Source organism: Jaculus jaculus, chromosome 1, assembly GCF_020740685.1.
Source record: "Jaculus jaculus isolate mJacJac1 chromosome 1, mJacJac1.mat.Y.cur, whole genome shotgun sequence".
NCBI lineage: Eukaryota > Metazoa > Chordata > Mammalia > Rodentia > Dipodidae > Jaculus > Jaculus jaculus.
Genome location: NC_059102.1, coordinates 37,183,508 through 37,209,043, shown reverse-complemented (window position 1 = coordinate 37,209,043; position 25,536 = coordinate 37,183,508). Strand labels below are relative to the sequence as shown.

Below are 25,536 nucleotides of genomic sequence, written 5' to 3'. Positions count from 1 at the left end.
TTGCCTTCAATTACCCTGTTCCCCGCAGTTGCCATGCTTCTAAAACCAGTACCAGATGGACTGCACCATAAAATTTGTAAACCTGGTGAGGAGAGGTGCAGGGAGGGATCTGAAATTTGACATTGTAGAGAAAAAGTTCTTTCTGAATTCTTGCATTCTTTTTTTCTGGATCCTTACTAGTTTGAGCCTTGGTTAAGTTTCACCCTCAGGGTATCTTTTACATTGCCCCAGTGGAGAACAGCTGGCTCATCATTAATGATGATAATATTTTTAACAAATACAGCTTAAATGGTCTAAAATCAGTCTCTGTGACTTGGACTTCAAAATTGTTTGCATTATTTTTTGTATCAAACTTTACATTGTTAGTATCTTTTTGCTCTACACTTTTTTTCTGTCAAATATACCAGTACATTACATTGAAATTAAAATTTGCTCAAATTCTCAGGATATGAGAACGTATATAGAATGCAGCCAGATTTGCCTTCTGTAGTCCTGTTCTGACAAAATCCTTTCTTTTCCTTCTGAAATCTCATAAGCTAAGCCTTAGTCTACACTTCTACCTACATTTAGGTCTCTAAATTTTGTTTGGAAAACTCTCATCAGAATGGCCCATCAAGCTTTGGTTAAATTACAACAGGGCTTATCTAGTCAAAGTTGCATATTTCTCTTGCAAACCAGTTCTAAAGGACCAAAAGACACATGGTCATATTTATTGCATCAATGATCCCACTCCTGGTACCAATTTTCTGTGGTAGATACCATCTCATAGCTGGAATAAAACACCTGACCAGAAGCAGCTTATTGGAGAAAAGGGTTTATTTCAGGCATACAAGTTTGAGAGGATGCTTTATCATCATAGAGAAAACAATGCAACTAATTCACATCTTCAAACATCAGCCACAGAGAGAAAGAAACAAGAATGAACTAGCCCTGGACTCCCAAGAGACTAGACTTATAAACCTCATGGCCTCCCATGAAGTGCCAAAACTCCTCCAGCAAGGCTCCACCTCTCAAAGGCGTCACCTTTGGGAGATGGACTAAGTAGGAAGAGGGTTAAGTAGGAAGCTTAATCACAAACATTTGAGGCTATGAGGTACATTTCTATTTAAATCATTACAGAGGGATAAACAACAGATTCCATACCCTGATTAATGTTCCCAAACAAGTGCAGCCTAAAGAAACAACTCTCATTTTTGGAAGGCAATTAATTTTAGCATAGTTACAAATACATTGATATTTATCTGGAAATGTGGCCAATATTTTTTAGTAGCCAGCAAACAAAATGTATTTAATAAAATGAATTTCTCCATTTTAAAAGAATACTGAGTTCGCTTCATTCATCTTGTGTCAGGAAGAAAGTTTTCCATAATCTCTCCCATCAGTCATGTTTACTGAAACCACTTCTTCTTCATAATTTTTCTATTTAGATTTAATTATATCTTCATAAAAATCATGTAAATCCTTCAGACACCATTATCCTGATAGTCTTTGGTGAGGGTTATGAATAGTACTTCAGCAAAAGGACACTGTTTTATCAAAGCAGTAAAATTAAGATACTAGCTCTTGAGATGAGATAGCACCTACTCAATTCCAAACTTGTCACTTTCCTTGTAGTCTTTTTTATTTTTTACAACTTTCTCCAAATTGTAGGAAAGTAGAGTTATAAATAGCCCTTTCCTCACTTACCTATTAAGAATAACAGCTATGGTAAAGCATTTAAAGTTCAAAAGCAGTTTCTGGTACACAGTTGTTATTACTGCCATTGTAGTCACTATATTACCCCAGAGCAAATGTTTAAAAATAATTGCCTTAATAAGTATTGATAAGTTGAATAAGTGCAAGTGCAATGAAAATAATTTAAAATCAAGATATGTGAAAAATGATCATAGATTATTATAAGTACTATGTAGAAAGCAAATAATTAAGAAAAAAGAATAAAGTCAGGACCAATTTAGGACTAGGATCATAAGGAAAGATATCTGAGTGAATGACATGGTCATGAAATGTGTGATTTTAAAAAATGAGAAGAAATTAGGTACATGAAAGTTGGGTATATCACTTGATTTCTCATTGCTATGAGGAAATACTGGACCAGAAACAACGTATAGAAGGAAAGAGTATTAATTTGGATTACAATTTTGTAGGGAAGTTTCTTCATAAGAGGTAAGGCATGGCAGGACAGAGTGGAAGCAGAACTGGTCACTTCGACTCAGGGGCCAGAACACAAAACTTTAAGGCCTGCCCTTAGTGACCCACTTCCTTCAGCAAGACACCACTTCCTAAAACATCACCAGTTTTGGGTACCATGTGTTCAAACACATAAACCTGTAGGGAACATTGGCAGAAAACAAAACTATAACAAACTAGCATATAGTAAAACACTGAGGCATAAACATCCATGAACTTTCACAGAAGGATTCCAAAAAAGGAATGGTGGGACACTGTGACAAAAAGGTAGACATTCTGGCACAGATGCTAGGATGACACAAAAGATTTATGTGTTTATATCAAATAATTATCCCTACGAGTCAAGCTGCCCTTGTTGTTACAAGTCTTTGACACAAGTAAGCTGCTTTCTAGAGTACTGAGGTTCATCCTTACTCTTGAAGGTCTTTATTCTCTCTTCCTTTTAAAAATCTTTTTCTCCCCCCCCTCCATGTGTGTGTTTGGGCATGAGTGTCAGAACACATGTCCGTGGAGGCTAGAGGACAACGTTGGTTGTAGGCCCTTGCCTTCTGCCTCATTTTGAGGCAAGGTCTCTTATTGTTTGCTAATTTGAAAGCCAAGCTAGCTGACACATGAGTTTCAGGGGATCCTTTCATCTTGAAATAGGCACACTGGGATTACAAGTGTGTATTCACCACACCTGGCTTCATGTAGGTTCTGAGGCTCCAAACTCAGGTCCTCATGCTTGTTCAACAAGTGCTTTACCCACTGAGCTGTCAACCCAGTCTCCATTTTCCTGACAATCCTTTTTCCTTTTAAACCTTCATCATAATAGCATACTGCTTGACACTAAACACCACATATAATAAACATAAAGTAGTATTTCAATTTTCAAATGATGTTTTGGGCAATCAAAGCTATTTTCACTAATAATAAAATTTATTATGAAAGGAAAATAGAAGTATACTTAGATTTACATTGCTCTTCACTCATCATAAATTTAAGAGTTCACATAATAAACTAAAGTCTCCAAAATGTTTCAGGGATTTTGGGGATTGTTTAAGGTTTGAAAATAACAAAATAGAATGTAAGTTCAATGAGATATTGCATGTGCCATAAGAACAGTTCTGGAAGTAATTTTAATTGCTCATGAAAGATAAAGGACAGCTTATTAACTGTCAGCTACAAATTTTGTGACAAGTAATTATTTTTCATTTCACAGCAGCTGAAAAGAAGAAGAGTAAAAGTGATGAATACCTACTGTTGCCAGGTAACTGCATCCACTGTGCTTCCTGCCACCTTCATGAATCTGGAAGGAACAGAGGGAAATAGGTAGTATAACTTAAATAAACTATGCCCCCAAAGTAAAAATACGATAAACCAAAATATACATTGGGCCAATTTCTGAGCAGATAAGCTTTCTTAAAGAATCCACAGCCATAGTTATCGAAATCAAGAACCCAAGACAGCATTTTCCTAAAATCTGCCTTTCCAAACCCAAGTTTAACAGTTCTCACATTGATTTTTTCCTATAATCAAAACTATATGTATAATTTTCTGCTCCTTAAGAACTCTGACTTCTGCTAGAACACAACAGTGATCCTTCCTCAGGATGATGTCTCCATGAAGAAAGCATGGGAAACTCCAGTGTAGTCACACCACTTTAAGGCACTGTCAAGGATGCCTCACAAAGGGCTATCTCTGTCTGAACATAGAAAGAGAGCACAACAAAGAGAAACGTATTCACTTTTGGAGTAACTAAGTAGAGAATTGAGTATTCTCTCACAAGCATGCTCAGCTTAAAAAAGGAAGGCAGTTTTGGTTCCAGGCAGCTAAGCACATAGCAAAGCCTCAGAAGCAGTTGTGTACTGGCCTGTGTTCCTGGAGGTCCAGACAAATGAAAGGATGCAGAAGATGCATCTGGGAGGCAAAGAGCCACAGGTTTACATGTCTGTGAATAACTCTACTTGCATACCTCTAGCCACACATTTGAGATGTCTGTTGCCATGGCTGTCATGACTCTCAGAGCACTACCACACAAGCACAGATAATCAAAGGAAGCATCTCAGTTCTTTGAAATAGTCCTTTTAGCCCAGAGACTGGAGGAGAACTTCTTCAAAGGGAAACAATATTTAACTGTGCTTTGTAACTAAAGCACTCCTCCATCTTTTGCCTGACAGGCCACAACTCTACCTACCTAGAATAATCTCACCAGGCAGATGCAAGGGAAAAAGGTTTCTTAGACCCACCCAAACATGTCCTGCATTGCTGTGATGGTAGAAAAAGACTGAGTGTGTCTGTAGAATGAATTGACAAAAACTGAACACTTAGGACTTTTGGTTAGCAACAAAGTGACATTTACAAAAGACAAATAGAGAACAAGGAGAAAGTAAGTAGGAAGTTTGGAAGAGGGGGCGTCAAATAGGGTAAGAAGAGCAGTAGGAGCAAGAGGAGGCAGCCTCCACTGTGGTGGTGGATGGGCTCTTGTATGCATGGTTTTCAGTTTTATTCTTCTCCCGTGATACCAGTCAGCAGTTCAGTAACAAGAACGTGAAAACTGGAACATGGTAGATGACAAAGGAATAGAATTAGTTAGATTGGCAAGGTCAAAATTTCAATGTGGATGGTCAGAAATAAAGCAATTTTTGAGTACCTCCTATTCATGAGCACGATTCCTTTCTTTTTGTTTATTTATTTGCTTTTTAAGACAAGGTCTCATGTATGCCAGGTTGACCTCAAACTTGCTATGTGGATGACCTTGAACTCTTAGTCCTTCAGACTCTATGTCCCAAAATGTTGGGATTACAGGTATTGTCTGATTTGTGTGTGCAATTTTTTATGCTTCTTAACATTGCCTTGCTTGGCAATGTTGTTGTTACTGATCTCTTTACATAAATCCTCACTGACTTCAGAAGCAGAATCTTAGCCAACCTCACAGGTGGCCTGACACTCCTTCTAACATCACTCCTTGAGTAGCAATGCTTTTGAAGCTTATAGATTTCTTTTCACCTTTACTCAGCCAGAAAAATTTCTTTTAGTCTGGCAGAGTTGCTCGACTGTGCTCACTGTTTCTACCCCTCTGCTCAGTTTCCCTCTTTGGAATTAAAAGAGCAGAAATGCTTATTCACTGTTTTTTCTTTTCCACCCCACTATGATCTACTCCAGTTCAATAAATACATAGTTAGTACCTGCTGAAATGGAGAGGAGGAAATAAAAGAATATAGGAGGAAAGAAGATGGGTTCATATCCAAGATATTAACATTGCTGAGTGTACACTCAACACAGCAGGGTCCTAATCACATTCTTAGAAATGAGATGGCCCAGAATAAAGAGGGAGATGAAAGATTTTTACCTCTTCTTCAGGACACTCAAAAAGTTAGAAAACCTAGATAATCTTAGATTTTTAAAAAATATTTGTTGTTCATTTTTTATTTATTTACTTGAGAGTGGCAGACACAGAGAGAAAGAGACAGAGAGAGAGAGAGAGAGAATGGGCGCGTCAGGGCTTCCAGCCACTGCTAACGAACTCCAGACGCGTGCGCCCCCTTGTGCATCTGGCTAACGTGGGACCTGGGGAACCGAGCCTCGAACCAGGGCCCTTAGGCTTCACAGGCAAGCGCTTAACCACTAAGCCATCTCTCCAGCCCAATCTTATATTTTTTTAAGGAACAAAAATTTAAGCATGCTTTTACATGAAACTTAATCCTCAATGCTGATGGTGAAAATTTTCTAATCCTATTGAATATGCATCAAAGAACCAGGACTAATGCTGGAGAGATATCTCAGTCAGTAAAATGCTTGGTTTACAAGTATGAGGCCCTGAGTTCAATCCCCAGAAAACACCAAAAAATAAAAATAAGTAGGAGTAAAGAACCATTTATCATAACAACTAGTCATAATATAATTATGTCAAAAATCATTAAATTCCTGCTTGGTTAAAAGGCTCTGGATAGGCAAGTAAAAACACATTAGTTTGGCCTGATAAAAATTGGAAGTTAGCTCTTCACAGCATTATCTTAGAGATCCTCATATGCATTGGAGAGTTTTTTCTTTTGTAGATGTTAAATTCTTAATAAATTTTTCTATCATCAAAATTAACATAAAAATAAATAGAAAACTATAAAGTTGGTAATATTTAAAGCAATGCTAATGAGTTCCCTTTACATCCATACCCCATATCTCTCAAAGAAAATTTACAAATCTATTATAAAATATGAAATATTTTCAGCTCATAAATAGGATATTAGGTAGTTTATACAGAAGCATCTTAAAATCAAACAAAACATCTAACATAATCCTGGAAGACAAAATAAATTATTATTATTATACTAATTTGTGGGTTTAATAAAATTATAACTAAAAAGTCCTTGTAGATATTTTTTAAACTTTATGAAATCATTCAAACTGTTACCTGAATAAGCAAAGAAAATCCATTCAAGCTAAAATAATAAAGGGGCATATATTTATTCAGTCATGCATTAAAAAACATCTTAAAAGTTAGAGTGATTAAACATTCCTAGTTTAGGAACTAGTAAGGATGGAACATAATAGCTTTCTTCTTAAAAATATTTTTATTTATTTAGTTGCCAGCAGAGAAAGACAGAGAGAAGAGAGACAGACAGAGAAAGAGAAAGAAAGGGTATGCCAGGACCTGTAGCCACTGCAAATGAACTTCAGATAAATGTACCACATTGTGCTTTTTGTATGTACTGGGGAATTGAACCAGGGTTTTTAGACTTTGCAGGCAAGTGTCTTAACTGCAGAACAATCTCTCCAGCCCCATAATGTAATTCTTAAAATGTAAGAATTTATGGCATGATAATGACTTTAGTATTTGAAAACATATTTTAATTGTTCTATATGGTTTGTTCTAATTCTTTAACAATAAAAATTAGTCAGCATTCACCTAATGTTTTGTATAAGAAATCAAAGTAGCAAAATATAGCTTCATCAGAGTTAGTTTTTAATCACAAAAAGTTAACATTTTTCAATAAATTATGGTAATTTGATTTTATTAATCAATAAACAACTTTGGAGAAATATTACATATCTTCATATGAAGATTCCTATAAACTACATTCTTGGGCTGGAGAGATGGCTTAGTGATTAAGGCTCTTGCCAGCAAATCCTAAGGACCCATGTTCAACTCTCCAGATCCCACTTAAGCCAGATGCACAAAGGTGAGGCAAGCACAAGGTTGCACATGCTCACGCAGTGGTACAAGTGTCTGGAGTGCCACTGTAGTGGCCAAGGCCCTGGTGCATCAATTCTCTCCCTCTCTCTCTCTATCTCTCACATATACTTGCTCACTCCAAAAACAAATAAATAAACTAAACTAAATTTTTACTTTTCCTGTTTTGGCTTTTATTTTTCCTTTTTTGTTTTTCAAGGCAGAATCTCACTCTAGTCCAGGCTGAGCCAGAATTCACTTTGTAGTCTCAGGGTGGCCTAAAACTCATGGCAATCCTCCTACCTCTGCCTCCCAGGTGCTGTTCTACCTTTTTGCTCCTTAGCAAATTGATTAGAGCAAGTATATTATACATTTCTATAGTTAATTCTAGGGGTGAATAAAATTTGAAAATAACATCAAACTATGCTTTTCCAAATACTATACACTAATACTAAATACTAAACACTCTTGGTATTTTTTTCTTTTTCTGAGAAGTATAAAGATCTCATCATAGGTCCAAATATTCTGCTTAATGAAGTCTTTGAATGAATTTTTTTAAAAGCTCATAGATAAAGGAAAATAAATAACAAAAATAACACATACAGTGGCTTAGGCAAAATTCCAAGGAATAGGCATTATTTTCAATAAGTGTAGGTTCTTCTCCCATCCATGCTCTTTTCCTGAAAATTGGGGCTTTCAGTATCTAATCTTAATCTAAGTCATTTCTCCACTTTGTTTTTATATCTAAACTGACTGTGGAAGACAAGTCCAAAAAGACCACAATTTTATTAGCTCTAATCTAACATTGATGGATGCTTCTGGTCCTCAGTTCTGTGTTTTGTTTTTTTTTTTCAGGCCCAAACCACATAAGTGAATAATTTCGACTCAGCTGCAAAATGCTCAGCAGCAGTAATATTAGGGTGGAATAACATGCACACAGAATAGCATAGCTAAGAGTGATAAATGAAGACTGTGAATCTCTGCTTAGGCTCTGGTTTTCCTGAAGATTTTCAACCACTCACTTGCCATTTAAATTTTTCAGTTTAGGCCTATGAATGTATAAGTTAAAGATGAGCCAGAATGTAGATATTGACAGGAAGAGAAAATTTTGGATTTTCAAGGCTGGATGTTTCCATACTTGAATTATGACATCAGAAGTCTGGACTATGGTCTCAGAGGAGTGTTTCCTCTCATGCTGATCTCTAATAAAAAAAAATGCAATGCAATGAAAGGCAATAGAGTCTTGAATCAAAGGAAATTGACCAACACCAGGCAGACATTTCAGCATTTGTTGGTCTTTCCAATTGGAGCCAGTTCTCTGCTATAGAAAAGAAAAAAATATCCTCTTTCATTCTAAGAGCTCCTTTATTCCCACAAGGGACACCAAATCTGGGAGAATTTCTTTCCTTTGTTATCCACCTGCATATATGATAGGTATGAAATATTGTTTAGCCTTTTCTCCTAGGGCATATCACAACTCTCTCTTCTAATAAGGTCCATCTTTACTCATAGTCTTCAGGGCTTGATTCTATTTCTGGACTACAAATTTCAACTTTAAAAACTGGATTCTGAATCTTGCTCCCAGGAAAAAGGGTCAATGTTTCACAGAGAAATGGATATATAAGTGAATACATGCTTCAATCAAAGAACAGCAGCTTGAAATTCTCATACAAAGAGAAGATTTGGTTGTATGACAAACACAAAATGTAACAACAATTCTACTGAAAGACTTAGGAAAAAATTTGTGAAAAAATTACTCATCATGGATTACAATAAACCAAGTTGAAATCTGCTCTAGACAGACAACTTCTACTTAGTCTAACTTTTCATTATCTAATTATATACTGAAGTATACTAGGTACTGCATAGAATGAATAAAAATTTGGTTTTCTCATCTTCCTCCTTATCTCCTCTGTATATCTATTTCTTTTTCTTCTTCCCTTCAATCCTTATTTCCTCTTTGTCATTCTCTCTTCCTCTCCTCTCCCACCTATTTATACATAATATCACATCAACAGTAGACCATTTAATAGCATGGCTATATATTTATTGACTTAATGGATAGTGAAAATTTCTACTTATACTTTTTTTTTTACATATACCTTTATTTTATAATTGTATAATATCTAATGGGAAAGATTGAGATCAGTGAGATTCTTCAATAAATGTTTCTTGTTGACATAAGTTATATTCAGGTTTAACTTCAGGAAAACCCTGAATAAAGAAAGGAAAACACAAGTTAACTACCATTTATTGACTTCAAACATCTGATAAGCAGTTTACATATTTTAGAATCCTATAAGATTGGCTTTGTCACTTTCCTTTTAGAGATGAGGTAACCATCCAGGAAATTCAATGCACAGATGGATTCAACCCCAATTATGACTCTAAAGTCTTATCATAAGCATGCAGAGATGGAAGATTTATGATCATCATGGTGCTATTGCTTTTCCTGAGCTCCTGGCAGATAATGAGAGTATATGTCAACATACCATTACTTATCTGGGAATTGGCCTAACAAACTTTCTCAAGAGAGAGTGCCAAGCGTTGTTACCTGGAATTGGCCCCCAAGAGGAAGCCAATTTGATTCCAGTATGGGTGGAGTTGAGAGGAAGGAGGCTATCAGACAATGCAGAAACACAAGTGAGTGAACAACACACATAGGAGGGCCAGATATATTTATTTGATTATAATGAAGAAAATAAAAGAAGAATGGGAAACGATGAGAGAAGATGTTAAAATAGATCTAGAAGCTTCTGGCTGGAATTGTAATAGGCAAGCTAGCAGAATTACAATATTAATATATCATGACAGACATGGCTGAATAGTTTAAAATATTTCAGAGGAAGTTGTAAAGACTTGGATTTAAGCATAATGGGCAATAAATGATGATATAATTTGTCCTGGCTATGGAACCTGGTTCAAAGGAGGAAAAATACATTAGGATATCATTATAAATTTCACATGGAAAAGTAAACTTACTAAAAGCTGACTCCTGAGTAAATAAGATCAAACACTGTGGGATGCAGATTAAGAAGAATAACACTGTATTTTGTATTCTTGACTGTTTTCCTCAGTTGAAAGATGATTATTTGAGGAAATGGTATAACAGGGTAGAAAGATATTGGACCCAAGAGTAAGACAGATATCTGTTTTGAGACCTGGCACCACATTAGTCATGTGAATGTGGGTAAATTGTTTAACTTTTCTGGAGCACTCAGTAAGGAAAGAACTAGTCTCCAAAGATGCTATGAGGATTAATAAAATATATCCATGAAGAAATAAAGGCAATAGATGACATATTGTTGGCACACAATAAACAAAACCTGGTTTTAGCTTATGGACTTAACATTTGTGCAGCTCCATCTCTTGAGCTATCAAATAAACACAAACCTATCCTGCCTGTGGTGGTTTTAATGTGAATGTATGTCCCCCCCCATAGCCTCAGGGCATTTTTATTAAGGTTAAGCTTCCAATTTAAATAAATCACTAGCAACATGCTGGAGGAGGTATCACTGGGGGTAGATCTTATAGTTCAGCCCGAAGGTGCATTCAGAACCAGTTTGAGCTCTGGCTGTTTGTGTTTTCTGGCTGTTTGGTGGTGTTGATTTTCTTTATCTCTATTGTGGATGATAGTAGCCAGCTTCTTCCACTATGATGAAACTTCCCCTGTATTCTGTATGCCTCAAACAAACTTCTTCCACCCATAAGCTACTTCTGGTCAAGAGGTTGTCCTAGTGATGAAAATAACTGCCATATTGCCCATTACATATTGTAGTGACTTTTATATCCTTGAGTACCAGGGTCCACTGGCATCTTTATTCAAAATGACAATATTTTGATTCCATCCCCACACATTCTGACCCAGAAGGTCTGAGCTGGATCTTCAGAATCATGATGGAGGGGCTGAGAAGATGGCTCAGCAGTTAAAGGCACTTACTTGCAAAGGCACTGGCCTGGGTTTAATTGCCCTGAATCCACATAAAGCCAGATACACCAAGTGGTGGTCATATGCATCTGGAGTTTGTGTAGAGTAGCAAGAGGCCCTGGCATGCCCATATTTTCTCTCCTTCTCTCTCTCTCATAGGTAAAACAATATGTTTTTCAAAAAGAATCATGCTGGAAAGGAAAAGAGAAATTCTGGGGTAGAAATGAAAAAAAAGAGAGCATTAAAACCTAGGTACTAAAATCATCAGGGAATTCTCTGAAAGCTTGAATTTCAATAAGTTATAAAACTAGAAGACATGGATACATTTCTAGAAAAATATGATCCATCAAAACTTAGTTAAGAGGATATAAACAAGTTTAAGAAATGTATAATGAGATATGAGATTAAATCAGTAGTAAAGCATATCCTAAGGAAGAAAAGCAAAGAACCACAGATTCACTGTTCAATTCTACCATACCATTTAAAGAAGAATGAACACTAATGCTCATCAAACTATCTTAAAATATAAGGTGAAGGAATACAATAAATTTATTCTGTGAAGCAAGTAATATTCTCATAAAAAAACCCAAGATAAGAAGGTAATAATAACAAACTAAAGGTCAATTTTCCTGACTAACATGGATGCAAACATTCTTAATAAAATACTTGCAAACTGAATTTAACAATACAATGAAAATATTATTCATCATGATCAAGTTGGTTTCATTTCAGGAGACAAGGGTGATTAAACATATGCAAATCAATAAATGAAATATAGCACATAAATAGGTACAGAAATATGTGATTATTTAACAGATACAGCAAAAGCCTTCTACAAAATTCAACATCCACTCATGATAAAAGCCCTGAGGAAACAAGGAGTAGAAAAATCTAATCCCAACGTAATAAAAGCTATATATAACAATCGGGTAGCTAACATTATACCAGCTAGGGAAATGGAAAGCATTTCCTCTAAAATCAGGAATGAGATATGAGTTTTCACTCTTTACTTTTATTAAGAACAGTAAGGCAACAAAAAGAAATAAGGAGCTGGAGAGATGGCTTAGCAGCTAAGACACTTGCTTGTGAAGCCTAAGGACACAGGTTTGATTCTCCAGAACACATGTACGCCAGATGCATGAGGTGGCGTAGCATCTGTAGTTCATTTGAAGTAGGTAGAATCCCTGGAGCATCCATTCTCTCTCTCTCTCTTATAAATAAATAAATAAAAATAAAATATTAAAATGAAAAAGAAATGAAAGGGATTAAAATCATCTTTATTGTAGGAGATATACTTAAAAGACACAAAAGATTCCATTAGAAAACTTGTGAATAAGTTAAACACTTAGCAGTAGCCACAAAGCCAAAATCAACATATACATATCAGCAACTTTTCTACATACCAATAACAAATTTGCAGATGAAAAAAAAAAATCACAAGTAAACCACATAAGCCTCAAAATAAATTTAAAAAAACTAACTAAACTAAAAGAAGCTGAAGAAGACACTAAAAAAATATAAAGACTCCTGCCCCTGTTCATGGATTGGCATATTGTGAAAGTGGCTATTATCACTGAATGCAATCTAAAGATTCAATGCAGTCCCCATCGAAATTTCAGTAACATTCTTCAAAGGAATAGAAAAAAATACTTAACATTTATGTGAAAGCATAAAAGATTTAAAAAAGACAAATCCTAGAGATATCACAATACTGATTTCACATTCTATTATAGAGTTATAGTAACAAATAGCATAGTGCTGGCACTAAACAAACATATCTAGACTGGTGGACTAGAACAGGACAAATCTTTAACAAGTTCTGGCCTAGCAATCTCTATGAGAGTAGAGCATTGTCAAGGAGAAAGAGTTGTGAGAAAGAGATACAGAAGGAAAAGAATCGAAAAAGGTGAAGAAGAATATGTCCTAAGACCATGAGACTTTTAAAGTGTCAAATCAAAGTCTGCATTCCAGGACTCTGTCTTCTTCTCCATTGTCTTTCTAATGACTGTTCCAGACTGACTTCACTGATGTTAGAGATGGAGAGAAACATCCTTCATAATAGTAATAATCATAGACATGATATTGGGCAAACAGATAGTTTGCTTCTTCACTCAGGAGAGAGAAATGTTTTCTGTAAATGTAAAAATAGGGCTGAGAGATGGCTTAGTGGTTAAGGTGCTTTCCTGCAAAGGCTAAAGACCCAGGTTCGATTTCCCAGTACCCACATAAGCCAAATGCACATGGTGGTACATGCTTCTGGAGTTCATTTACAGGGGATAGAGGTCCTGGAGTGCACATTCTCTCTTTCTTTTTCTCTAATAAAGAAATAAGTAATAGTAAAAATAACAGAAGGTAAGGTTAGAAGTAATAGGTTGTTGACAGTTCTCAGGCAGGGAGCAGACAAGACTAAGGACAATAACTATTAGTTCCTTATTGAGTATTGAACCACATCAGTCTCTTTCTAGAGGTAAAGAAAGGTAAATTTTCTTTTTATGAACTAAGAGAAATAATTTATTTTCTTCTGTTATCCTGAAGTTTGGTAATGTCACATAACCCTTTAGCAGTTGGAAAAAATAAAATTATTAGGAATAACACAGTGATAACCATACCAAATTATCCTCATTTCTGCATCTTCCCATTTCTAGCAAGAATGTGGCATTAGCACGCTTTCTAGGCAGAAAGCAGAGCTGTGGTCAACCTCTTTATACTGACATGTTACTGTAACTAATCTTCCTAGTTTTCTTCCTTACTCAATTCCTTAAACTGTTTAGAAGACTACATTTGAGTCACATAAAAAGCGCTCACTAAAGCCTTCCCTTTTCATCTTCAAAATGCATCTGTTCTTAAAATTGTGGCTATCATTTCTTTAGGGTTTAACATCTACCAGGTACTGTGCTAAGCACTTTAAAAATGTATTACCTCACTTACTTTCACATGAAAGCTAAGAAGTAGGTAATTTGTTAGCTTCAATGTTACAAATGAAGATATTGAGCCTTTGGAGAAATTAACTGATTCATTTAAATCACCCAGATGGTAGAGAATCATGTCTTTTCAAATTACAAAGTACATACTTTCCACCATTCTTTTACACTAGCCTACTACAATAGAAATCAGAAATCTGTTGCTATATAATAAAATTCTTGGGGAAAATTTTGTTGGGTTTGTGCTAAATTAAGTATCTTCAAATTCAAAAGGGTTAGAGCTGAAAGGTACCTCAGAAACAATTTATTACCACCCCCCTTGAGAAGACTGATTTCCAGGATGGATGAGACAGTAAACAAATATTCCAAAACTGTCCTTTTTTCTCTTTTTACAATCTCTTCTTGACATGCATAGGAAGAGCTGAGTCTTCCATTGGGTGTAGCAGGCATTACAACCATGGCCAACAGTACTTTTAGTAGGCCTCAGCTTAAAATCACAAGAAAAAATAAAGTGAAGGTTTGAGTTAAAAAACATATTTTTATGTATTTTGCTTTATCACAGTGAAATCACAGAATATGTTTTAGTATTATTTTAAGGGTGATGGGGATCTATAAAGTCAAAAGTGCCTTAGGCACACAAAAGTCATAATGGAACCCTATGATAGCAATACAATGAAATTTACATTATAAAGGCTGTCAGAGCTATCTGTCAGCATGTGACACTTAGTAAAATTATAGTAATTATATACAATCAAATATAAGAATTCAGCAGATTAAAAAGGAATTTTTAATTTCTGATTTGTTGACCATTGAACATATAGCATTTGGCAAAGATTATTATTTGCTTCCTCATTTATTTTGCTTATATCCCCTTTGCTCAAATTTGAAGCTTTCTATAGGTCTTTGGGCCTAAGGGAGCAGAAAGTTCTATTGACCTTTCTGTTCTTAAATGAGTTCACACAAGATATTCTGCTAGCAACTCTGAAGACTGCGTTGATAGCTTCCATTCTTCACTCATGTTATTCAACAAATGTAAGCACCTAAGTATAAGGATTTGGGAAGTACTGGATATAATGATAAGCATAGCAGGCACACTTCCTACCCTCATCATTTATAATCTATAACCAAAAAGGAAACACATGACTTATAGTTAGTAATTGTGATGAATGTTATAAAAAGAACAAGGTATGCAGGTAATTACTTAGCTTGGTTACATAAGGAAGGACTCTAATGGATAAGAAGAAAGCAGCTATATGGCAAGTGAACACTTAAGGTAGAAGTTTAGCATGTACTAGGCCAGTAAGGCTGCAGAGAAGGAAGTATGGTGAGGTGAGTATATGAATATGAACGGCTGAGCAGCAGCTAGACTATTCACTGTAGAGATTGTAGGACAAACCAAGAAGTGTACATTTTATTCTAAGAACAATTAAGTCATTAAAGAGTCCTCAGCAACTGAAAGATATTAAATTAATTAATGTTCTGGAAACCGAGTGATAAATAGGTTAAAATGGGACAAGAATAAAAAAGTAGACAAGTAATAAAGCTACTAAATTAGTCTTAAGGCCTCTGAATTTATCCAAATTATAATTTTCCCCATATTTGCTCTACTAGAGACCCTTACCCAAATGAGTACTCGTGTTGGAAGTAAGTATAGTCTCAACCTATTAGAATATTAGTCTCTCAAAATGGTCTTTGAAAATAAGACTCTGTGGTGAAATATATTCAGGAAATTCTGCATTCTATGTCATTTCTGTGGGGACTCAGGATGGAATAATAAAATGAAGTATCTCAATAATTGTATGAATCTTAGTATTTTGCAAGTTTACTTGACCATGGAACTTAAATTTTTTTTGTTTATTTTTATTTATTTACTTGAGAGCCACAGACAGAGAGAGAAAGAGGCAGATAGAAAGAGAAAGAATGGGCTCACCAGGGCCTCCAGCCACTGCAAACGAACTCCAGATGCGTGCACCCCCTTGTGCATCTGGCTAACGTGGGTCCTGGGGAATTGAGCCTCAATCTGGTGGTCCTTAGGCTTCACAGGCAAGTACTTAACCACTAAGCCATGTCTCCAGCCCGGAACTTTTTTTTTAAGGTCACATAATTTTATCTTGTAGAAGTGGTATTTGTCAGAGCACATGTTAGGAAATGCTGCTACAAATCACTCTAAGTGTTACAAAAATCCTGAGGAGAGATACTAGTCCTCTTCTTTGCATTTCAATTCATGACTCTGATGGTTAGAAAATATTTTCTGAACCTCCATATTCAACATCAATATCATGTCTTCTTATATTTCTGATTCCTCCCATTTCTAGCTTCTTTCTCGTAATAATTGTACCTTAACTTTTACACTGTCAAAGTTGGTAATATTTTCACATTTTGTTTATGCTTATTTTTACTCCTAGTTTCTGAATCTGAGTCTCTTGCAAGACTGCTTTTGGGTGTTTTATATCAATCTTCTATATCAGTAACACCATACATACATCTCTAACGTTCTTTGAAACATTTGCTTGATTCTTATCTTGCAATTATTTCATCAGACTCCCAATAGCTTTTGGAGATATAATTTATATACCATGTAATTCACCCATAAGGTAAACAATTAAATAGTTTTAAAAATTATACTTATAGAGTTGTAAAACAATAAGCTTGATCTGAGTTTTGAATATCATTCAAAAATAAACTACATGCCCGTTAGCAGTCACGTCTTATTTCCTTACAATCTCCATTAGCCCTGAGGAACAGCTAATCTGCTCCTCATGCCACAGGCCTCTGTGCATGACCCCAGGGTGCTATAGACAGCCAGGACCCATGCTTCTTCTTACTCAGCACCACCTGTCCGTCTGGTACCTTCAGATACCTATGGTGCCAGAGCTAGGGTCCCTGCTTCTTCTGCCCCACACCAGCAGCCAGCTCCTGCAGGTTTCCAACCCAAGCCTCTGGCCCTTGAGGATCTCCAAGCCTCAAGCATCAGGGGATCTTTCTGACCTCTTACTCATACTATAAACATGCCAAGCCACACCACTGGCCACCTTCACGTACATAAGCTGGCACACCAGTCATCTCCAAGGACCACCTTTAGACCTGGTTCCAGGATCCCAGAGACTCACCCACTTCCCCACCCACCCTCCACTTTCTAATCAACAACATTCACTAATCAGGGCCCTTGGACAGGGAGCACAGGAATATCTGGCAAGTACCTGCCAGAGGGTTCCAGGGCAGGGCTCAGCTGAGGTACAGCCAGTGTGGTGGTTTGATTCTGGTGTCCCCCATAAACTTATGTGTTCTGAATGCTAGGTTCTCAGTTGATGAAGATTTTGGGATTTAATGTCTCCTGGAGGCTGCATATTGGTTGGGGGATTATGAGTATTATAGCCAGTTTCTCCTTGCCAGTGTTTGGCAAACTCTCCAGTTGCTGTTGCCCTCTGCTCATGCCATTGTTTTCCCCTGCCATCCTAGAGCTTCCCCTCGAGACTGTAAGCAAAAATAAACCTTTTTTTTTCTCCACAAGGTGTTCTTGGCAGGTGATTTCTTCCAGCAATGCAAACCTGACTGCAATAGTGAAGTTGGTACCAGAGGAGTGGGATTATTGCTGCTTAAAATCTGGCTGTGTGGCTTTGGCCTTTTGGAACTGATTTTCAAGAGGAATGTGGAAGGATTTGAAATCTTGGCCTAAGAGAAGTCTTGCAGTGTTCTAAGTACAGCTTGATGGACTATTATGATCAAAGTTGACAGACCTGAATGCAGTAAGAACTGTGAATTATAAGGTTTTGATTATGATGGTGAGAAAGAACTTTGCCTAGACTGGTTAGAAGCAGTTTGTGTGACAGTTTTGCTGTTGTGCCCATGTTCTAAGAACTGTGCAGGGTTGCATTGTATGGAAATACACTGGTGTGAACAGGGACATGGCACAGAAAAAAAATGAAATCTTTGAGTGAAACTACTGCCTTTTCAGCTGCATTTGACAGATTACAACCATTGAGATTGGTTTAGGTGACCTGCACTGGAATGACAGGAAGAATGTGATTTTTTTGAATAGGCCCGAATGCTGAAGAAGTGTCCTGTTCTTCAAAGTCTGCTTTTTATTCCCCCTAGATTAACAAATTGGCAACCCACCTGGTATTCTGGAGTATAGAAATGCAGGAAAGAGAAGGCCATTGAGTTTTCAACATGATCTTGTGTTTTGGAAATGGCCATAGGCAGTGTGAAGCAGGTTTGCTGGTTTGCCTGCCTGGACACCCGATGGAGCCATGAGGATGAACCATGGGTTGCTGTGGAGACTCAGTGGAGATGCTGGGACCATAAGATGGCTTCTAAGGATAACTGTTGGTCCTGGATGAATTTTCCAGGACTGTGAGTTGCCTAGCTGGAGGGGCGGAATTGGAACTCCATCAACTTACTGATGGTTAGAATTATTGAACTTGGAGATTTGTCACTGAATAAAGTTATTGAACTTGGAGCTACAGATTTTGATGTTTTCCTTGGTAGTTTTAAATCTTGTATTGGTTGAATATTTCCCAATGGCATGTTTTGTAGTGTGAATGTTTATTCTATGCCATTATGGATTTTTTTGTGGATTGTTTTGGTATTATACCTCATTTAAAAGGTCTCAGACTATGGGAATGTTTGAACATCATTAGGATTGATGAAAACTATGGTGACTTTGAAAGTTGGATGAATGCATTGCATTTTACATAATGGATGGTTATCAGTTTATGGGGGCCAGAGGCAGAATGTGGTAGTTTGATTCAAGTGACCCCATAAACTTAGGTAGCATTCTGAATGCTAGGTTCCCAGCTGATAGACATTTGGGAATTAATGCATCCTGGAGGCAGTGTATTGTTGAGGGCAGGGTTATGGGTATTATAGCTGGTTTCCCCTTGCCTGGGTTTGGCATACTCTCTTGTTGCTATTGTCCATCTGATGTTGGTGAGGAGGTGATGTCCACCATCTACTCATGCCATTATTTTCCCTGCCATCATGGAGCTTCCTTTTGAGCTATAAGCCAAAATAAACTCTTGTTTTTCCCCACAAGATACTCTTGGTCAGGTGATTTCTGCCAGCAATATGACCCTGACTGCAACAGCCAGGGAGTGGGGTCAAGTACAACTGCTCTTGAGCCCCAGGAAAGGCACTGCAGGAAAAGTGAGATGAACAGATTGTGTACCTTCAACCACAGAACTTGTATCAGCCTCTATCCCAGAGTTGCAGCACACTTGCAAACTCCACAATCCACCCATCTGTTGATATAACACAATCTCCCTCCATGCCAATTCAAACACCCAAAACAGAACACTCACTAAAGATCCTATAAGGGCAAATTCTTGCCTTCCCCTTGGGTTAAAAACAAACAGAGATCTGTACAAAGACTCCCTAGTTCCACATGGAAATCTCTAAGAAGAGACAATAGAAATAGAACCTCAAAATGAAAACAGAATAAGCTATGTGGCCCTGACCAATTGAATCACTGAACTTTCCACAAACTGTCAAAGAACCAACTGCAGAAATGAAATGCACACAGCTTTTATCACTAGGCTTAACTTAATGGAGGAAATCCAGAGAGACCTTAAAAGAGAGGCAAATAAATTAAAGGTGAGTCAACAAATAGAGGATCTCAATAACTAGTTGATTAAGCTTAATGAAGATACAATGAACTGGAAGAATAAACTCCAGGAAGCATCAAGAAAATCAAACTTCAACCTAAAACTGAACCTTAAAAAAAGAGATGGGTATAATGGAGAAAAGCAAAATAGAAAACAAAAATCAAATAGAGTCTTTAAAAACATCTCTAGAAACCCTCATAACTGAGTCAGTCATGTGGAAGACAGAACCTCTGTGCTAGAAGACAAGACTGAAGAAATTGATTGGAAGTATAAAAACTTTGGTAAGTTCAAAACATTATGTGAACAAAATATAAGGGAATTTTGGGATGTCCTAAAATGACCAAATATCTGGATCTTGGGTATACAAGAAGGGGAATAAACCCAGGCCAAAGGCATAGAGAATATATTCCACCAAATTATTGTAAAAAAAATTTCTCAATCTCACCAAAGAACAGCCCATCCAGATACAAGAGACTCACAGAACACCAAACAGACAGGACCAAAGAAGAAACTCCCCAAGGCACATAATAGTTATGACTCTAAACAAATGAAAACAAAGAGGGAGGGGAGGGGAGAAAAAGAGAGAGAGAGAGGGAGCTAAAAGCAGCAAGAAAGAAACCAGTCATTACATATAAAGGCAATCATATCAGAGTTACCTTAGATTTTTTTCAGTGGAAACCATGAAAGCCACAAGAACCTGGAATGGAACACTTCAAAGCCTACAAAAACTATGACGTCCAATCCAAACTACTGTTCCCAGCAAAATTATCCACCATAACAGACAGAGAAAGAAAAACTTTCATTGACAAAATCCAGCTCTATGTTTATATGAACACAAAGCCAAAGCTACAGAGAATATTTCAGGAAATATTCCACACAGAAGAGTCAACCAACCAACCTCAAGAGCCTACAAGAGGACAAAAACAATGACCAAAACTACAGCAGGCACAAAAACATACAAAGATCAAGAAAACATCAAACTCTATAACCCTTAGTGCATGGCACAGATCAAATAAAACCTTACAGTTATAACATTAATATTAATAGACCTAACTCACACTTAAAAAGACACAAGTTAACAGGGTAGATTAAAAAAAAAAAATGTGCCCTTCCATCTGCTGTCTTCAAACCAAAAGTAACTAAAAAGGACAAAGAAGGCCACTTTTTACTTATTCAGGGAATGACCAACAAGAGCACATCACATTCACAAATCTAAATGCACCAAACACATGTGCACTCTATTTTACAAAGCAAAACTGCTAAATAACAAATCAGAATAAATTTCAATACCATCATAGTAGGGGACTTTAAAACCCCACTAACATCATTAGACAGATCGTCCAAGCAGAAAATCAACAGGAAAATAATAGATCTTAACAATACCAGAGATAAACTAGATCTAACAGACATCTACAGCTTAAAAATTCTTCTTAGCAGCCTACATAATATTCTCCAAGATAGGTCATATATTAGGGCATTTATCAAGCCTCCACAAATTCAGAAAAATTGACATAAATTCTTGCATCATATCAGGCCACAGTTCTTTAAAGATAGAAATTAACGGCAAGAGAAACATCAGAAATTGTGACTTCTGGGTAAGATTGTATCATAGTAGCATGCCAAAGCATCCTAGTGAGGGATATAAGCAGATAAATAGCAAAATAAACTCCTTTATCAAACAGTGGAGGTACATAAGTTATTGTCAACCATAGTAGAGAAGCAGGAGAGACTCAGATCTTCTAGAAAGTAGAAAACCAGCCAGAATCTTGCAGAAGCCCCAGTGACCCCAATCCATGTGACTGCCTGGCTGGCTGGCACAGAGTTGCAAGAGAAGAAGCCAGATGAAGGGATTTTCCAGTCACATTAGCCTCCTTGCAAAGTTAAGCAGCTTGAAAGGGAAGACAACAGGGACCTTCTGAGCAGCTGTTGAAGGAGAGCATAAATAGGACCAGCTGAATAGCTCTGGTACAACTCCAGGCATGCTGCACAGCCTCCCATCCCCCAACCACTAGTGCCACAAACCACCAGAGAACTCTTTCACCCCCTGGCTGCCCAGCATCCAGCAGAGCCAATTAGAACACCAGATCCTAACAGACTATAGTGCAACAGAGGGAGATCAAGGTGGACACTCAGCATTGACATGATTGGAAGCCATCCAAAAAAGTAGCAGGACCTACATACATGAAGGCAAGTACATAGGCCTTCACTGAAGGTGCTAATCTCTCTTTCCATGTCAGGGGTGGTTATATGTTACATTTGATTGCTGAATTCTTAGTTTTCTTTACTATTCTCAAATAAGGATATTTTGGTTTTGGCTATTGTTGCCTTTGACATTTCCTGATTTACAGGGCCTTTGCCTTTTTCTTTTTCTTTGTATTTTCCTTATTGGAATCAAGGTCTTACTCAGCCACAAGCTGACTTGGAACCCATTTCAGACCAGTTGACAGGATTAAGACTGTTGGGCAACACATATTATTAGGGACTTTGGATGTATTAGATTATCTATTTGTTTTAGACCTCTCTACTGCATAAATATAATGTGCTGGTTCGATTGAATGTGTATATTGCTCAGTTAAATTTTAGAATTTGCCAGTAAATTGCTCTAACCAGTATACTAGAATACTTGAACAGCAGGCAAACTGAATACCTAGGGTCACTTATTCTGTTTCTCTTGGAGTACAAGAGCTATACCTGCCACTTTAAACTGTTACCCTGACGATATATGAAGTTGAATTTACATGGCTAAGAACACTGCAGATATTTAGAAAACCCAAGCATCAAATTAACTCAACATGCAATAATCTCTAAATTATAATATAGGAAATACAAAAAACACAAAAACTCAGGACAATTCTACCACAAATTATATATTCATCAGAAATGATATACAATCCCACTAAAAATCATAAATCCATCAGAATGGCCCCCAATGAGACTGTTTTAGATGAAATGCCTAATGAAGATTTCAACAAAGTGAAGAAATCAAAGGAATCAAAGAAGAAAACAAAGGAATTATAGAAGAAAATAAGCTCCTGAAGGAATTCCAAGATAACACAGGAAACCAGCTTAATGAAATAAGGAGCTCATTACAAAATGAGTAAGGAAATAGAAATATAGAAGAAAAACCAGGCAGAAATACTAGCACTGAAAAACACAGTAAGTCAAATTAAATATTTTCTGGAAAGTCTCACCAGTAGAATGGATGGAGAGAACAGAATATTTAAACTAGAAGACTAGGTGGCAGATTCAATACAGTTCAACAAATAGAAAGACAAGCTAATAGGAAGATATGAATGGGAATTTCAAGATATCCAGGACATTATGAAAAGATCAAACATAAGAATTCAGGATATAGTAGAAGGAGAAGAATTTCAGTCCAGAGGCTTATTAGGCATTTTCAACAAAATCATATAAGAAAAGTTTCCCCAAGTTGGAAAAGAAATGCCAGTCATGATATCTATTTCTGTTTGTTGTTTTGTTTTGTTTTTTTTCCCCAGAGGTAGGATCTCACTCTGGCCAGGGTGACCTGGAATTCATTATGTAGTCTCAGGGTGGCCCTGAACTCATGGCAATTCTCCTACCTCTGCCTTCGGAGTGCTGAGATTAAAGGCGTGCACCACCATGCCTGGCTGTGTGTTTATTTTGTACCCTGCTATGTTGCTAAAATTATCAGATCTAACAGTTTCCTGGTAGAGCCTTTAGGGCCCTTTGTGTATAGAATCATATTGCCTGCAAATAATGATAATTTGATCTCTTGCTTTCCAACTTATATCCCTTTTATGCATGTCTCTCGCCCTATTGCTATAGCTAAAACTTCCAGTACTATGATAAATAAAAGTAGGGACAGTGAACACCCTTATCTAATTTCTGAATTTAATGGAAAAGCTTCAAGGTTTCCCCCATTTAGTATTATATTTGCTGCAGGTTTGTTGCAGTCAGATTCACATTTCTGGCAGAAATCATCTGACCAAGAGCAGCTTTGGAGAATAAAAAGGGTTTATTTTGGCTTATAGACTTGAAGGGAAGGTCCAAGATGGCAGGGGAAAATGATGGTATAAGCAGAGGGTGAAAATCACCCTCTGGCCAACATAAAGTGGGCAATAGCAACAGGATAGCGTGCCAAACACTGGCATGGGGAAACTGGCTATAATGCTCAGAAGCCAGCCCCCAACAATACACCTCCTCCAGGATTCTTTAATTTCCAATTGCCATCAGCTGAGGAGACTAGCATTCAGAATACCTAAGTTTATGGTAGACACCTAAATGAAACTACCATATTCTGCTCCTGGCCCCATAAACTGATATCCATAAATAACATAAAGCGCAATGCATTCAGTCCAACTTTAAAAGTTCCCATAGATTTTATCAATCCTAATGATATTCGAATATCTTCATAATCCAAGGTCTTTTAACTGAGCCATGATACCAAAAGTCTTCCAAAACCCCCATAATGTCAAAGAATAAATAATCACACTGCAAAAGATGGCATTGGGCATAGCAAAGAAATATTCAAACAGTACAAGATTTAAACAGGGCAAACATCAAACTTTGTAGCTACAAGTCCAACAACTCTGGTCAGTGGCAAGTCTCCTAATAATTCTAACCAGCAACAAATCTCTGGAGTTCCAATTCTGCCCCTCCTGTTAGGATACTCACAGTTCTGGAAAACTTCATCAGGGGCCGGCAGCTCTCCTCAGCAGCCATCTTGTGGTCCCAGAATCTCCACTGCAACCCATCCTCCATTGTCATGTTTCCAATGGGTCTCAATGCAGGCATTCAGAAAGCCTGCTTCACACTGCCCATGGCCATTTCCGAAACACAAGATTGTGTATTTCAGATTCGATGAGTCTCTCTTTCCTACATTTCTTACACTCCATAATACAAGGTGTGGTGCTAAATTTTTAATCCAAGGGGGAATAAAGCAGACTTGAAGAACCGGACATGCCTTAAGCATTCAGGCCCCTTCAAAAGATTTCATTCTTCCTGTTGTCCCAATGCAGGTCAGCTGGCCTGATCTCAATGGTTGTAATCTCTCATACAATTGTAGATGAACGGGCAGCAGTTTCAGCCAAAAGATTTCATTTCTGTGCCATATCCCTCTGCTCACATCAGTCTGTTTCTACACACTGCAACCATGTACAACTTGTCAGGACATGGGTATATCAGCAAGCCTCTCACACAAACTGCTTCTAACCCAGTCAAAGCAAAGCTCTTTCTCACTATAATAAGACAAACCTCACAGTCCATAGTTCTTACTGCCTTCTTTCAACTCTGACCAGAAAATCCATCAAGCTGTACTTACAGCATTTTAAGGTGCTTCTTAGGCCAAGGTTTCAAATCCTTCCACATTGCTCTTGAAAGTCAGCTCCAAAAGGCCAAGCCACACAGTCAGGTGTCTAGCAGCAACATCACCCTTAGTACTAACTTTACTGATGCAGTCAGGATTGCATTGCTGGCAGAAATCACCCAACTAAGAACAACTTTGGGGAAAAAAGGGATTATATTGGCTTACAGACTCAAGGAGAAGCTCCATGATGGCAAGGGAAAATGATGGCATGATCAGAGGGTGAAAATCACCCCCTAGCCAACATAATGTAGACAATAGCAACAGGAGAGTGTGCCAAACACTGGCATGGGGAAACTGTCTATAATGCTCAGAAGCCAGCCCCCAATAATACACCCCCTCCAGGATTCTTTAATTTCCAATTGCCATCAGCTGAGGAGGCAAGCATTTAGAATACCTAAGTT

General features: G+C 37.2%; 1 protein-coding gene across 2 annotated transcripts in view; it reads right to left on the bottom strand.

The window, feature by feature from the left end:
• Hpse2 (heparanase 2 (inactive)) overlaps nt 1-25,536 on the bottom strand; it is an 814,466-nt gene that overhangs the window by 260,873 nt on the left and 528,057 nt on the right. For both annotated transcript variants that reach the window (XM_004669882.2, XM_045142106.1), the window contains exon 6: nt 3,428-3,475. In XM_004669882.2, the coding sequence (XP_004669939.1) occupies nt 3,428-3,475 (48 nt within the window). The remainder of the gene's footprint in view (nt 1-3,427; nt 3,476-25,536) is intronic.